The 12845-nt window shown below is 39.9% G+C and overlaps 1 protein-coding gene across 4 annotated transcripts in view; it reads right to left on the minus strand.

Annotated features, from left to right (window-relative positions):
• Positions 1–12845, minus strand: part of DOCK8 (dedicator of cytokinesis 8) — a 222900-nt gene that overhangs the window by 164081 nt on the left and 45974 nt on the right. For 3 of the 4 annotated variants that reach the window (XM_065907912.1, XM_065907913.1, XM_065907915.1), the window contains exon 2: positions 4943–5045. The exons of the other annotated variant lie outside the window; for it this stretch is intronic. In XM_065907912.1, the coding sequence (XP_065763984.1) occupies positions 4943–5045 (103 nt within the window). The remainder of the gene's footprint in view (positions 1–4942; positions 5046–12845) is intronic. 4 annotated transcript variants of the gene reach the window in all.

The raw sequence follows: 12845 nt of genomic DNA on the forward strand, positions 1-12845 counted from the left end.
CAAATCTAAATGGTAGATATCTCTTCATATTAAAAAATGCAAAATTTTTATATGTTTTATCTACTTTGAAAATGTACATATACACAATCATCACAGCTAACATTTATAATTAGAGTTAAAAAAGACAAAAACCCAATAACACCACACACACATACAAAAATACCCACAAAATCAAACACATCCTTCCTCTCATTTGATTTATCAGATTTATGACAAAATCCACTATTGGCATATAAAAATATATCCATAGGATTAGCAAGGAGCCTTCGCTTACTACACTTTCTGAAATGCAGAGCTGCTAGGACAACAAAAGGAACTCTACCTTTCTTATGTTCCTCCTCCTATCAATATCTGTACTCTTCTATGTATATAGGTTCTTTAAATGATCCTCAATCTGGACCACATGTAAAAGTCCCAGGGAACTTTAAAATACTGATATTTGGGATTTTGATGTAATTGTTCTATGAGAGGACACAGGTGTGTTTCTAAAGGTCTCAGGTGATTCTAATTAGAGCCAGGGTTGAGAACCTTCCTCTAAATCTTCTCAGCCTCCCCCTTCAAGCCTTCACTTCTTATTTTTTAATCTTGGATCTTTTCTCCTCAGAATACCTACCATACTTGAAACCGGTTTGGATTCTCTATTTTATCTGCCCTCCCAAAAATATCATAAGGCCGATAGAAGGCAGAAGCATCTCCTATTCATCTTCTTGAAATCTCCCATAGTGTCTCCATAGTGCGAAATACATAGACTGCAGCATTAGCCTCTATTTACACAGAGTCTATTTTATCCTTCTGTGTTAACCCTAATAGGGGTAGCATTACTATGCCCATAGTGCAAGTGAAGAAACTGAAGCCCTAGTTAAGGTTAAGTAACTTGCCCCCTAAGTACATAACTAAAAAGTGACAGCTATACTCCACCCCTGATCCACCTGACTGCAAGTTCCTGCCTCTTGCAAAACAACAAGAAGCTTATAATCAATTGGGTTTTCAGTCAGTCAGTCAGTTCAGTCGCTCAGTCATGTCCGACTCTTTGTGATCCCATGAATCGCAGCACGCCAGGCCTCCCTGTCCATCACCAACTCCCGGAGTTTACTCAAACTCATGTCCATCGAGTTGGTGATGCCATCCAGCCATCTCATCCTCGGTCGTCCCCTTCTCCTTCTGCCCCCAATCCCTCCCAGCACCAGGGTCTTTTCTTTTTTTTTTCATCAGGGTCTTTTTGATTGGGTTTTAGATAATGTCGATTTCTAAAAAGCACATAAAAAGCTATGCAACATCACTAATTATTAGAGAAATGCAATCAAAACCAAAACGAGCTACCACCTCACACAGGTCAGAATGGCCATTATCAAAAAACGTACAAACAATAAATGGCTGGCGAAGGTGCGGAGAAAAGGGAACCTTCCTACACTGTTGGTAGGAATGTAAATTTGTACAACTACTATGGAGAACAGTATGGAGGTTCCTTAAGAAAATAATAAAAAAAAAAAACCTACCATATGATTCAACAAACCCATTCCTGGGCATATATCTGGGGGAAACCATACTTCAAAAAGATACAGGGCCTCCAATGTTTACTGCAGCACATTTACAATGACCAAGACGTGGAAGCAACCTAAATGTCCATCAACAGAGGAAGGGATGTGGTACACACACATAATGGAATATTGCTTAGCCATAAAGAAATGAAATAATGCCACCTGAAGCAACATGGATGGACCTAGAGGTGATCATACTAAATGAAGTAAGTCAGACAAAGGTAAACATATGACATCACTTATATATGGAATCTTAAAAAATGATAGAAATGAACTTATTTACAAAGCAGACACAGACTCACAGACTTCAAAAACAAACTTTGGGTTACCATAGGGGCAAGGGGGTGGAGGAGAGATAAATTAGGAGTTTGGGATTAACATGTGTATATATAGTAATATACACTACTATATATAAAATAGAAAGTCAACAAGGACCTACTGTATACCAGGAACTCTACTAAATATTCTATAGTAACCCATATGGAAAAAGAGTCTGAAAAAGAATGGACACATGTACAACTGGATCACTTTGTTGCGTACTTGAAACTAGCACAGCACTGTAAATCAACTCTACTCCACTATAAAATAAACATTAAATTTTAAAAATACAATAAGTAACTTGGTGTCAATTAAATACTCTCAAAAATTAAACAATTATTTGTATCGGCATGTGGGGTTGTTGAAATGGTGGTTCCATAAACAAAGGTAAGGGAAATAAAAGTCAAAATGCACTTAGTCACATTTTTCAATCATCTAAGATCTTACAATGAACAGTCTATGGCTTCTCATTTAAGAAGAGCTGCTTCAGGTTGAGAGTCTTGAGGTGATAAACTATTCCTCTGCCTTTCCAGAAATAAATCTTCCTGAAATGCCTCATTATCTTTCTATGAAATGAAATAATTTCTTAAGGAAAAGGGAGATTATCATGTCAGTGGGTGATTTTTGCTGGAGGAACCTTCATTCAGAAAGATGGCTCAAGGGAAAGAACAGCCACTTCATTCTGATATTACGACAAGACCAGCAGGTAAACATTAGGGTGATTGGATTTTTCTGAGTAGGCCATGCATTTAAAAAACAAAAGATTAATCAAAGGCAGATTTTGGCCCTCTCCTGCCATCTGCTCATCACGCAGTTAACCAGAAGAAACAGGGTCTGCACTCTGTGCTAAAGCTGAAGTAAAGACCTGAGGGAAAATATTCAGAAGACTAAACTGGAATTAAGCAGGAGAAACATGTTTTAAAGGCTATTCATTTGCAAATAGAATCAGGTAGAAATTATATATGCCTCCTGTATAGTTAAACATTTTTGCTATTTCTCTGAGATCTTCTATTAGAAAATGAGTAGTTAAGCCACATGTTAATTCTACCACCTAGCTAATGAAATAATTCATCCAAATTTATGTTTGTCAAAACCTAATGAGGAGGAGGCATGACTACCAAAAGAATACCTGCAAATAGGAGACAATTTTTTAAAGTTTGTGACTTAAAAAAAATTTCTCCTGAAGAAATTTCACGCTGCAGCTGGTGTGTACCTAAGGGGTTAAAGTCTGTGAGCTAAACTTCCTTAAAGCCTCTTAATAGTGAGGTCCACACTATTTCTCAAGGCAGCTACTGCAGAAAGCTGTAATCTAAATTTACAGAGAAGCAAAGAACCAAACCCCACATCCCCCACCTTGTTTAAGATTTAAAAGTGTATCCAGTCACTTTTTAACTGCATTCTGCATATTCTACAAGACAATTTTGATCAGAAATTTTAAAAAAAAAATTGTTTTCAATGAAATATATATCAGCACCAATGAAACCAAAAAGCATACCACATTTATCTTAAAGTGTATCTAATACATCATGGATGTTATGCACTTGATATGCCTTTATTATAATCTGTGACTTTGAAACAGAGAGGAAAAGTACAAATAAAAAGGGCAGTTGAACATGCTACCGAAGTCATAAACAGATTTTTTTAAAACACTCTCATTGCAAATTATCTTTTGCAGTAAAAGGTGCTATACATTTTTTAGTACTACCATTTCATCAGTGACATAACCCACAAATTATCCACCTGAAAGAATCACAAATCACTCCAGCAAACATACCTTTGAAAGAGACACAGTTAAACGGCGTGGAAATTGCTACAGGAGACAAAATGGCGGCCACAGGAAACTGAGTGGCAGGTTACAAAATTTCTAAGAGCAGAAGTGGTTTTGAAGTAATAAGTGAGAAAGAAAAAATAACCTAACCTCCTCAAGATAACCACTAGCACAAGCCAGAAAGTGGGGCCGTGCTGTGTGTGAGGAAGTGAGTACAGTGGAGGCTGCAGCTCTCTCACAAAGGAAGTGAAGACTCACTTCTGGTTTTATCAACCAACTCATTTAAGTCAGATTTAACCCACTTGTCACGTCTGGCATTTAGTCCTCAAATAATATAACATATATACGCACTCTCAACAACTGGTGTTAGTATTAAAATGCGGGCAATCTTCAACTTAAAAGGTGGTGGGGGGTGTGTTTTAAAAATTAAGGTTCATACTGTCTGATTCCAATGATACCAAGTTCCAGAGAAAGCAAAATTATGATGACAGAAGTGGATTGGTGATTGCCTACTGCTGCTGGCTGGGGACTGCAAGGGAAGACCCACAAAAAGGGGCATGGCGAGGCTATTTAGGGTAAAACATTCTGTATCTTGACTATACAGATTAACTATAAACTGGCCAAATTCCTCAAACTGTACACCTTCAAATGAGTGGATTTATTTTAAGTAAATTACAATAAAATTATTCCCAAAATTTACTTTAAAAGCTTAAGGTTCATAACTTGACTTTTCAGATTTTGGAATAATTTTTTTTTCCTGATAAAAGCATGTTACAAATGGTGATTAAGTTTCCGGGCTAATCCTTCCCTTCCCCAAAACGTGAATCATAATTTGGGTGAAAGCAAGTAGCATGGGAAGTCCACTGAGTCCAGAAACTTCAGAATTAGGTTTCCTTTGCACTTTAAGCCCTAGCAGATGGAAGGAGGGGCTTCCCTGTGGTTCAGCAGTGAAGAACCCACCTGCAATGCAGGAGCTGCAGGAGGCTCGAGTTGGATCCCTGGATTGGGCAGATCCCTTGGCGGAGGGCATGGTGACCCACTCCTATATGCTTGCCTGGAGAATCCCATTGACAGAGGAGCCTGGAAGGTTACAGTCCATAGAGTCGCAAAGAGTCAGACATGACTGAAATGACTGGCATGCACGCAGACCAAGGGAGAGAGGGAAATTGATGTCGAAAAATAGATGCAGGGCTAGGAACTGGCGGTTGGTGATGTAAGGTAGAGGTGGGAAAATTTTAGGAGACTCAGGAGGCATTAGCACAAGCTGGGCACGTCTGCCCTCGATCAGTCTCTAAGCAAACCTGTAACTCATACTTACTAGCTGAAGAGAGGGGAAGCCAGAGGTACTTATGCTTTGTCGATGGTACTGGCCAAGGTTTGGTGGGAGGGTAAACTGTTTCCTTATTTCCGCAGAAGAATACCTTGGGTTAAAACAGAAAAATCTAAATGAAGTGGTTATTTTAAAGCATCGCTGCCCTTTTAGATACAATCTCTGATACCACATTAGAAAACTGATTCCTTAGCTGGGTGACTGGCAGAACTTACTAAAACGTCCTCAGTGGCCTCTGGGTGGACACTAGAGCTTTAGGGTGATCACATACTCCCTTGAGAAGTTCACAGAAGCCAGGAGGCCTGCAGACAGGGCACTTGCCCAACACTGGAAGGATGATGGCTTCTCAGGTGTGGTAGTGGAACAGAACCCGCCTACCAGTGTGGGAGATGTAAGAGACCCTGGTTGGATCCCTGGGTCAGGAAGATCCCCTGCAGGAGGACATGGCAACCCACTCCAGTATCCCTGCCTGGAGAATCCCATGGACAGAAGAGCCTGGCGGGCTGCAGCCCAAAGAGTCGCCAAGAGTGGGACCCGGCTGAAGCGACTCAGCAGGCAGGCACGTGCTGCAGGACGACCGCACCAGGAGGAAAAAGAAGTTTGGAGCCCAAGCAAAAGACCCAGGGTGCTTGGCTCCTTCTTCCCAGGCCATTCAGAGGCACCGTCTCCGTGCAAGGACATCTGGCTCTGACGACAGTCCTTTAAGCCCAGAGCCGCCAGTTTGAACCAGTCACTCTCCTTTCAGCCGTGGAGCACTTCCGGTCACTGCTTGCTATCATGGAAGATGCCAGAGAGCTGCTTCATGGACACCTCTACTTCCCTGCAGGCACCTTAGGTGCTACCTGGAATTGAAAGCGCTGTATTTGTTCCAAACCGCTCCAAGTGAGTGATCCTTCATGTCAGTGGAAGGGACCCTTCTGAGCCCTCAGACAACATTCCTGCAGCCAGAAGGAGCGCGGGAGAGTCCCGCTCCACCATCCACACCTGCCCGCTGGTGGCACCGACCAGCAATATCCCAGACAATGAGCAGGTTGGCTTTCTTTTATTATTATTATTATCAGATTAAGGAAATTATTTTCTTCCTTTTAAGAATATGTATTTGTGTCTGGTCTTAGTTGCAGCATGAGGCATCTTCATTGTGTATGTGGTTTCTCTCTTTGCGGCTTAGTTGCCCCCCTGGGCATTTTGGGATCTTAGTTCTTAGATCAGAGATCAAACCTGTGTTCCCTGCATTGCCAGGAAGATTCTTAATCACTGGGGAAGTTTCAAGCAACTTGACTTTTGCGTGGGAAAAGTCAAAGCGTTCATTCATTAGTCATTTGTAACTTGGAACACATTTTCTCATTGTCAGTCTTTGGTGGCTGGATTCTAAGGCTAGTTCACAAAAGTGTATTTAAACCACAATGAGGCCACTATAGAAAATAACTAGAAACTAACATTATTTAGGACCAAATGAAACCTTATATTTGAAACATGCTATACATCCAACATAGAGATATATACACTTTAAAAATTATAACTTAAAATATTTAAATATTATAAATAAATCCTATTATATTTTCTCCATTATAAAGTATGCTAGGACATAATTATTAATTTTCCTGCATGATGAGGTTTCTGACATGATCTGTTTGGGTCCCAATCTTAGCAGTGTGGTGCATCTACAGAGGCAGGAAACCTGTCCTGATCCCACCTGTGGCATCCATTTTCCCAACCCAAGAGTGCCTCAATTTCCTTTCAGGGTTGACACCCTCATGATGTACAGGTACAACTACAAATCAAAGGGATAGACATGTAACCCAATACAAGACAATTCTCTCTCCTTTCCTGAATCCTGAATGATGAATGGAAAGACAAAATGTGGTATATCATACATGGAATATTATTCAGCAATAAAAAAAAAGTACTGATATATACCACAATATGGATGAACCTTGAAAACATTACATTTAGTCAAAGAAGCTAAAGCAAAAGACCACATATAGTATAACTTTTTATATGAAATGTTCATAATAAGCAAGTCTATAGAGACAGAAAATAGATGAGGGCCTAGGGCTGGGAGGATTGAAGACAAATGGGGAGTGACTGCTATTGGGAATGGGGTTTCTTTTAGGGGTGATGAAAATGTTCTAAAATTAATTGTGGTGATGGACGCTCAACTCTGTGAATATACTGAAAACAAGTGACTCATACATGTTAAATGTATGAATTGTGTGGCATCTGAATAATTTCTAAATAAAGATGAGAGATAACAGATACAAGTGTGTGTGTGTGTGTATGTGTGTGTGTGTGTGTGTGTGTGTGAGAGAGAGAGAGAGAGTGAGTGTTCTACAGAGACAAGAGTTAAGCCAAGGATTTAGCATGATAACCAAGAATGTAGGAAAACTTTCAGATTTTTATCTACAGTGCTCAATAGGCTGGTTTTCATATCAAATTCAACAGTCACCAATTTCTAAAAAAATCAAGAGGCTAGACTCCTATCCAGAACAAAAGGCCCATCTTTCCTAAATAACACTGCATCTTGTTTTGGGCACCACACGGACCCAAAGCAGTAGAGCAGTCACTTATTTTCTTATTTCAGAAGGTGACCATAGTCACGAAGGGTGGCGAGGACTAAGCAAAGGTCCTTTTCTGTGACCGAGCTGGCTTTTCACACGTAAGACTAACAAACCGACCTCGTGACTTCTGCTTCCAGATCCTCCCCCACAAGGCTTCTCAGATAATGAGTTTTAGTTTTCTGGCCTTCTAAAGTCCTTCCTGTCAGAGACCAGAGAGGTCTACCTGAATATCTGAAAACCTTCATGAAAGAAAGTGGCATTGTGAGAGAATTATACAATGGTGGGAGGGACAGTTTCTTGCTTTGATTTTGAAGTAAAGCTGGCTGTCCAACGCAGGCCCAATAATTTTTTCATCATGCCATGACAATGTTCTTGCTCCCCAACCCTACATAAACAGCTGGTGTTCCTGCTGCAATCCTCCACACCAGAGCTATACAACTGATCTTGTTCCCTGACACATCAAGCCTGCCCCGATCCTATTTCCTGTCTCTACAAAAGGCAATTAAACCTCTCCCTTCAAAACTGTCAAATAAGGAGATAAACTGTTTGTCCTTAAAATTATAACAGTGACTTTTCCCACACAGAAAGGAATTGCTTCATGTTCACTTAAAGAACTTCCAAATAAAATAATTCTGGAGAGGCCCTATGCACATTTAAACTAGCAAAAATAAGCTGGGATAATAATATTAAATGTTGGTCAAGCTATGGGAAAACCCCTGTGGGTTCTATATTGGTTCAGTGTCTATGGAAGATAATACTTTAATAGGTGACAAGAGCTCTAAAACTTGTTACTCTTTCATCTAACCAATCTCACCTAGGGAACATATTCCCTGGAATTCATACAAAAATATAGTTTGAGCAAAAATAAGCATAAGAACTCTGTTTATGATAGCAAATAATTGAAAATAACCAACATTATTGGGGAGAACATTAGGGTGAACACTGACTATGTAACAGCATAAAATACATGAAGTATTATTTTACCATTTAAATATTTGTATAGAAATGTGCATAAAGACATAAGTTACAAGTAAAAAGTAACATGAGGAACTGGATACAAATATTCAACAACATGTATATAAATAAATATCCCAAAATGTTCAGAAATCTTTTTGGTAGTTATATAAAAGGAGTTTAGTAACTACCCCAATTCAGCTTTTTCTCCTGTAAAGTTGCTTAAGGTCATCATTTAAAAAAAGAGTATGTACATAAAAAGTGTCATGCAGGCATAGATGCACTACTGGGGATTTTTTAAAAATTATGTAAACATTAGCTATTATATTCACTAATATGGAACAAAAATAAGAGAACCTAACCAAGGAAAGAGCTCATACAGGTATGGTGTCTATTTAGGTATTATGTGGGGGCTTTATTTCCTCTGCATTTTAGACTTGGATCAAATTCAATATGTCTAAGATAATTTTTAGGATGCTAGATTTATATCATATTTCCTTGATGAGCTAAGATACCTTTCTTCTAATAAGTTGAACTGCTTTGTAAATATTATCTTCTTTATTTCCACAAATATCTATCAATAGCCCTGCTCTGGGGTCAGAATGGTGAAATCAAGTGGGTAGCAAAGCTGCATGTTTTTATTCAGATTGACACATTGTTGTGTTACATACAGTTGGGACTGAGTATCAGTAGAATTAATGATTGAGCAGAGCTTGTTAAATGTGATCTACATGGTTTGATCCCTGGGTTGGGAAGATCCCCTGGAGGAAGGCGTGGCAACCCCACTCCAGTATTCTTGCCTGGAGAATCCCCATGGACAGAAGAGCCTGGCTGGCCATAGTCCATGGGGTCACAGAGAGTTGGACATGACTAAGCGAGTTCACAGCATGGACCATTTGCACCAAATCATCAGCTGCTTAATAAAAATGCAGATTCTTAGACCCCACCCCAGTCTTGAATCAGCATGTCTCATGGTGTGGCCTGGAAAAATAAATTTTTAATCAGTAACTTCAGATGATTTTTCTGTCCCAGAAAGTCTCAGATTCACTGAGGTACAAGCCTATGAGAGAGTGGTTGGTTGATTCATTAATTCATAAAACACTGAGGGCATACACAGTGCCAGACTCTCTGTCAAGTGCTAGGGAGTGAAGTCCAAGAAGATACCATTGCTGCTCCTGGAAATCCAGTAGATGGGAGGGAGGAGAGCAGATGGATAACTGAATAATTATAATACAATATGATAAGCATATTGTGAAGGAATGTGGACAGTGCTTTGTGAGCAAAGAGGAGAGTTACTAATTCAGCCTTGGAATACTTAGGAATGCTTCCTGTTCCAGGAAAAGGAAACTTTGGGACCATATTTTGAAGAAAAAAAAGAAGTCAGTAGGAACAGGACTGATGGGGAAAAAACAATGCATTTCAAGCATTTTTAACATTTTTTAACATTTCATGACATTAGGTTTCCATACTCCCACTTCAAGTATTTTAACCAGTGGGTTACCCTGTTTTTCTTAACAAGAGGCATAGCTAGAACAGCAAAGAAAAAGAGTCTGAACTCAGTGACTTGGTCCTGGGCTTTGCCATTTGCCAGCTACTCTGTATTCAAGTACATCAGTTAACCAAGCTGGGTCTTCGTTTCATTACACGGAAAATGAAGGGGCTGGGCTATATGATCTCCTGGGCAACTTTTCAGCTCTAACTGGCAAAGATGCCTAAGACTTTCCAAGCAGAACAATGAGCACTGTCATCTACATCAGCAGCTGTGCTAGGAAACTGAACAGCCCCAGAAGGTTTCTCTCTGGCTGTCATACCAAAAGGAAAATTTTTTCACTCTATGCCTGTATGGCCAGCAGCCAAAATAGTTGGAAGGATTTTTATAACTGATGAAAAACAAAAAACCAACCTCATCTATAAGTATTTAAAGACGTTTAGGATTTTCCTGAATCTGACATGTTTTAAACAACAGTGAAATGACTGGAATAAAGAAAAGCAAACATTTAATTTACCCTGAGTTTACATATAGTTACTCTTCAGTTCAGTCACTCAGTCTTGTCCAACTCTTTGCCACCCCATGGACTGCAGCACGCCAGACCTCCCTGTCCATCACCAACTCCTGGAGTTTACTCAAACTCATGTCCATTGAGTCGGTGATGCCATCCAACCATCTCATTCTCTGGCATCCTCTTCTCCTCCCGCCTTCAATCTTTCCCAGCATCACGGTCTTTTCCAGTGAGTCACTTCTTCGCATCAGGAGGCCAAAGTATTGGAGTTTCAGCTTCAGCTTCAGTTCTTGCAATGAATATTCAGGACTGATTTCCCTTAGGATGGACTGGTTGGATCTCCTTGCAGTCCAAAGGACTCTCAAGAGTCTTCTCCAACACCACAGTTCAAAAGCATCAATTCTTCAGCGCTCAGCTTTCTTTATAGTCCAACTCTCACATCCATGCGTGACTACTGGAAAAACAATACCTTTGACTAGATGGACCTTTGTTGGCAAAGTAATGTCTCTGCTTTTTAATATGCTGTCTAGGTTGGTCATAACTTTTCTTTCAAGGAGCAAGCGTCTTTTAATTTCATGGTTGCAGTCACCATCTGCAGTGATTCTGGAGCCCAAAAAGATAAAGTCCGTCACTGTTTCCACTGTTTCCCCACCTATTTGCCATGAAGTGATGGGACCAGATGCCATGATCTTAGTTTTCTGAATGTTGAGTTTTAAGCCAACTTTTTCACTCTCCTCTTTAACTTTCATCAAGAGGCTCTTTAGTTCTTCGCTTTCTGCCATAAGGGTGGTGTCATCTGCATATCTGAAATTATTGATATTTCTCCTGGCAATCTTGATTACACCTTGTGCTTCATCCAGTCCAGCATTTCGCATGATGTACTCTGAATATAAGTTAAATAAGTAGTATGACAACATACAGCCTTTACATTCCTTTCCCGATTTGAAACCAGTCTCTTGTTCCATGTCCAGTTCTAACTGTTGCTTCCTGACCTGCATACAGATTTCTCAGGAGGCAAGACAGGTGGTCTGGTATTCCCATCTCTTTAAGAATTTTCCACAGTTTGTTGTGATCCACACAGTCAAAGGCTTTGGCATAGTCGATAAAGCAGAAGTAGATGTTTTTCTGGAACTCTCTTGCTTTTATTCATGATCCAATGGATGTTGGCAACTTGATCTCTGGTTCCTCTGCCTTTTATAAATCCAGCTTGAACATCTGGAAGTTCACGGTTCACGTACTCTTGAAGCCTGGCTTGAAGAATTTTGAGCATTACTTTGCTAGAATATGAGATGACTGCAATTGTGCAGTAGTTTGAGCATTCTTTCGCATAGAAATGAAAACTGACCTTTTCCAGTCCTGTGGCCACTACTGAGTTTTCCAAATTTGCTGGCATATTGAGTGCACCACTCTCACAGCAACATCTTTTTGGATTTGAAATAGCTCAACTGGAATTCCATCACCTCCACTAGCTTTCTTGGTAGTGATGCTTCCTAAGGCTCACTTGACTTCGCATTCCAGGATGTCTGGCTCTAGGTGAGTCATCACACCATTGTGATTATCTGGGTCGTGAAGATCTTTTTGTATAGTTAATCTGTGTATTCTTGTCACCTCTTCTTACTATCTTCTGCTTCCGTTAGGTCCATACAATTTCTGTCCTTTATTGTTCCCATCTTTGCATGAAAATTTCCCTTCGTAGCTCTAATTTTCTTGAAGAGAGCTCTAGTCTTTCCCATTCTATTGTTTTCCTCTATTTCTTTGCATTGATCATTTAGGAAGACTTTCTTATCTCTCCTTGCTATTCTTTGGAACTCTGCATTCAAATGGGTAGATCTTTGCTTTTCTCCTTTGCCTTTAGCGTCTCTTCTTTTCATAGCTGTTTTGTTAAGGCCTCCTCAGACAACCATTTTGCCTTTTTGCTTTCTTTTTCTTGGGGATGGTCTTGATCCCTGCCTCTTGTACAATGTCATGAACCTCCATCTATAGTTCTTAAGGCACTCTGTCAGATCTAATCCCTTGAATCTATTTGTTACTTCCACTTTATAGTCATAAGGGACTTGATTTATGTCATACCTGAACGGTTTAGTGATTTTCCCTACTTTCTTCAATTTAAGTCTGAATTTGGCAATAAGGAGTTCATGATCTGAGCCACAGTCAGCTCCCACTCTTGTTTTTGCCGACTGTATAGAGCAGCAACCATCTTTGGTTGCAAAGAATATAATCAATCTGATTTTGGTATTAACCATCTGGTGATGTCCATGTGTAGAGTCTTCTCTTGTGTTGTTGGAAGAGGGTGTTTGCTATGACCAGTGCATTCTCTTGGCAAAACTCTGTTAACCTTTGCCCTGCTTCATTCTATACTCCAAGGCCAAATTTGCCCAT

The sequence above is a fragment of the Muntiacus reevesi genome, chromosome 17, assembly GCF_963930625.1.
Source record: "Muntiacus reevesi chromosome 17, mMunRee1.1, whole genome shotgun sequence".
NCBI lineage: Eukaryota > Metazoa > Chordata > Mammalia > Artiodactyla > Cervidae > Muntiacus > Muntiacus reevesi.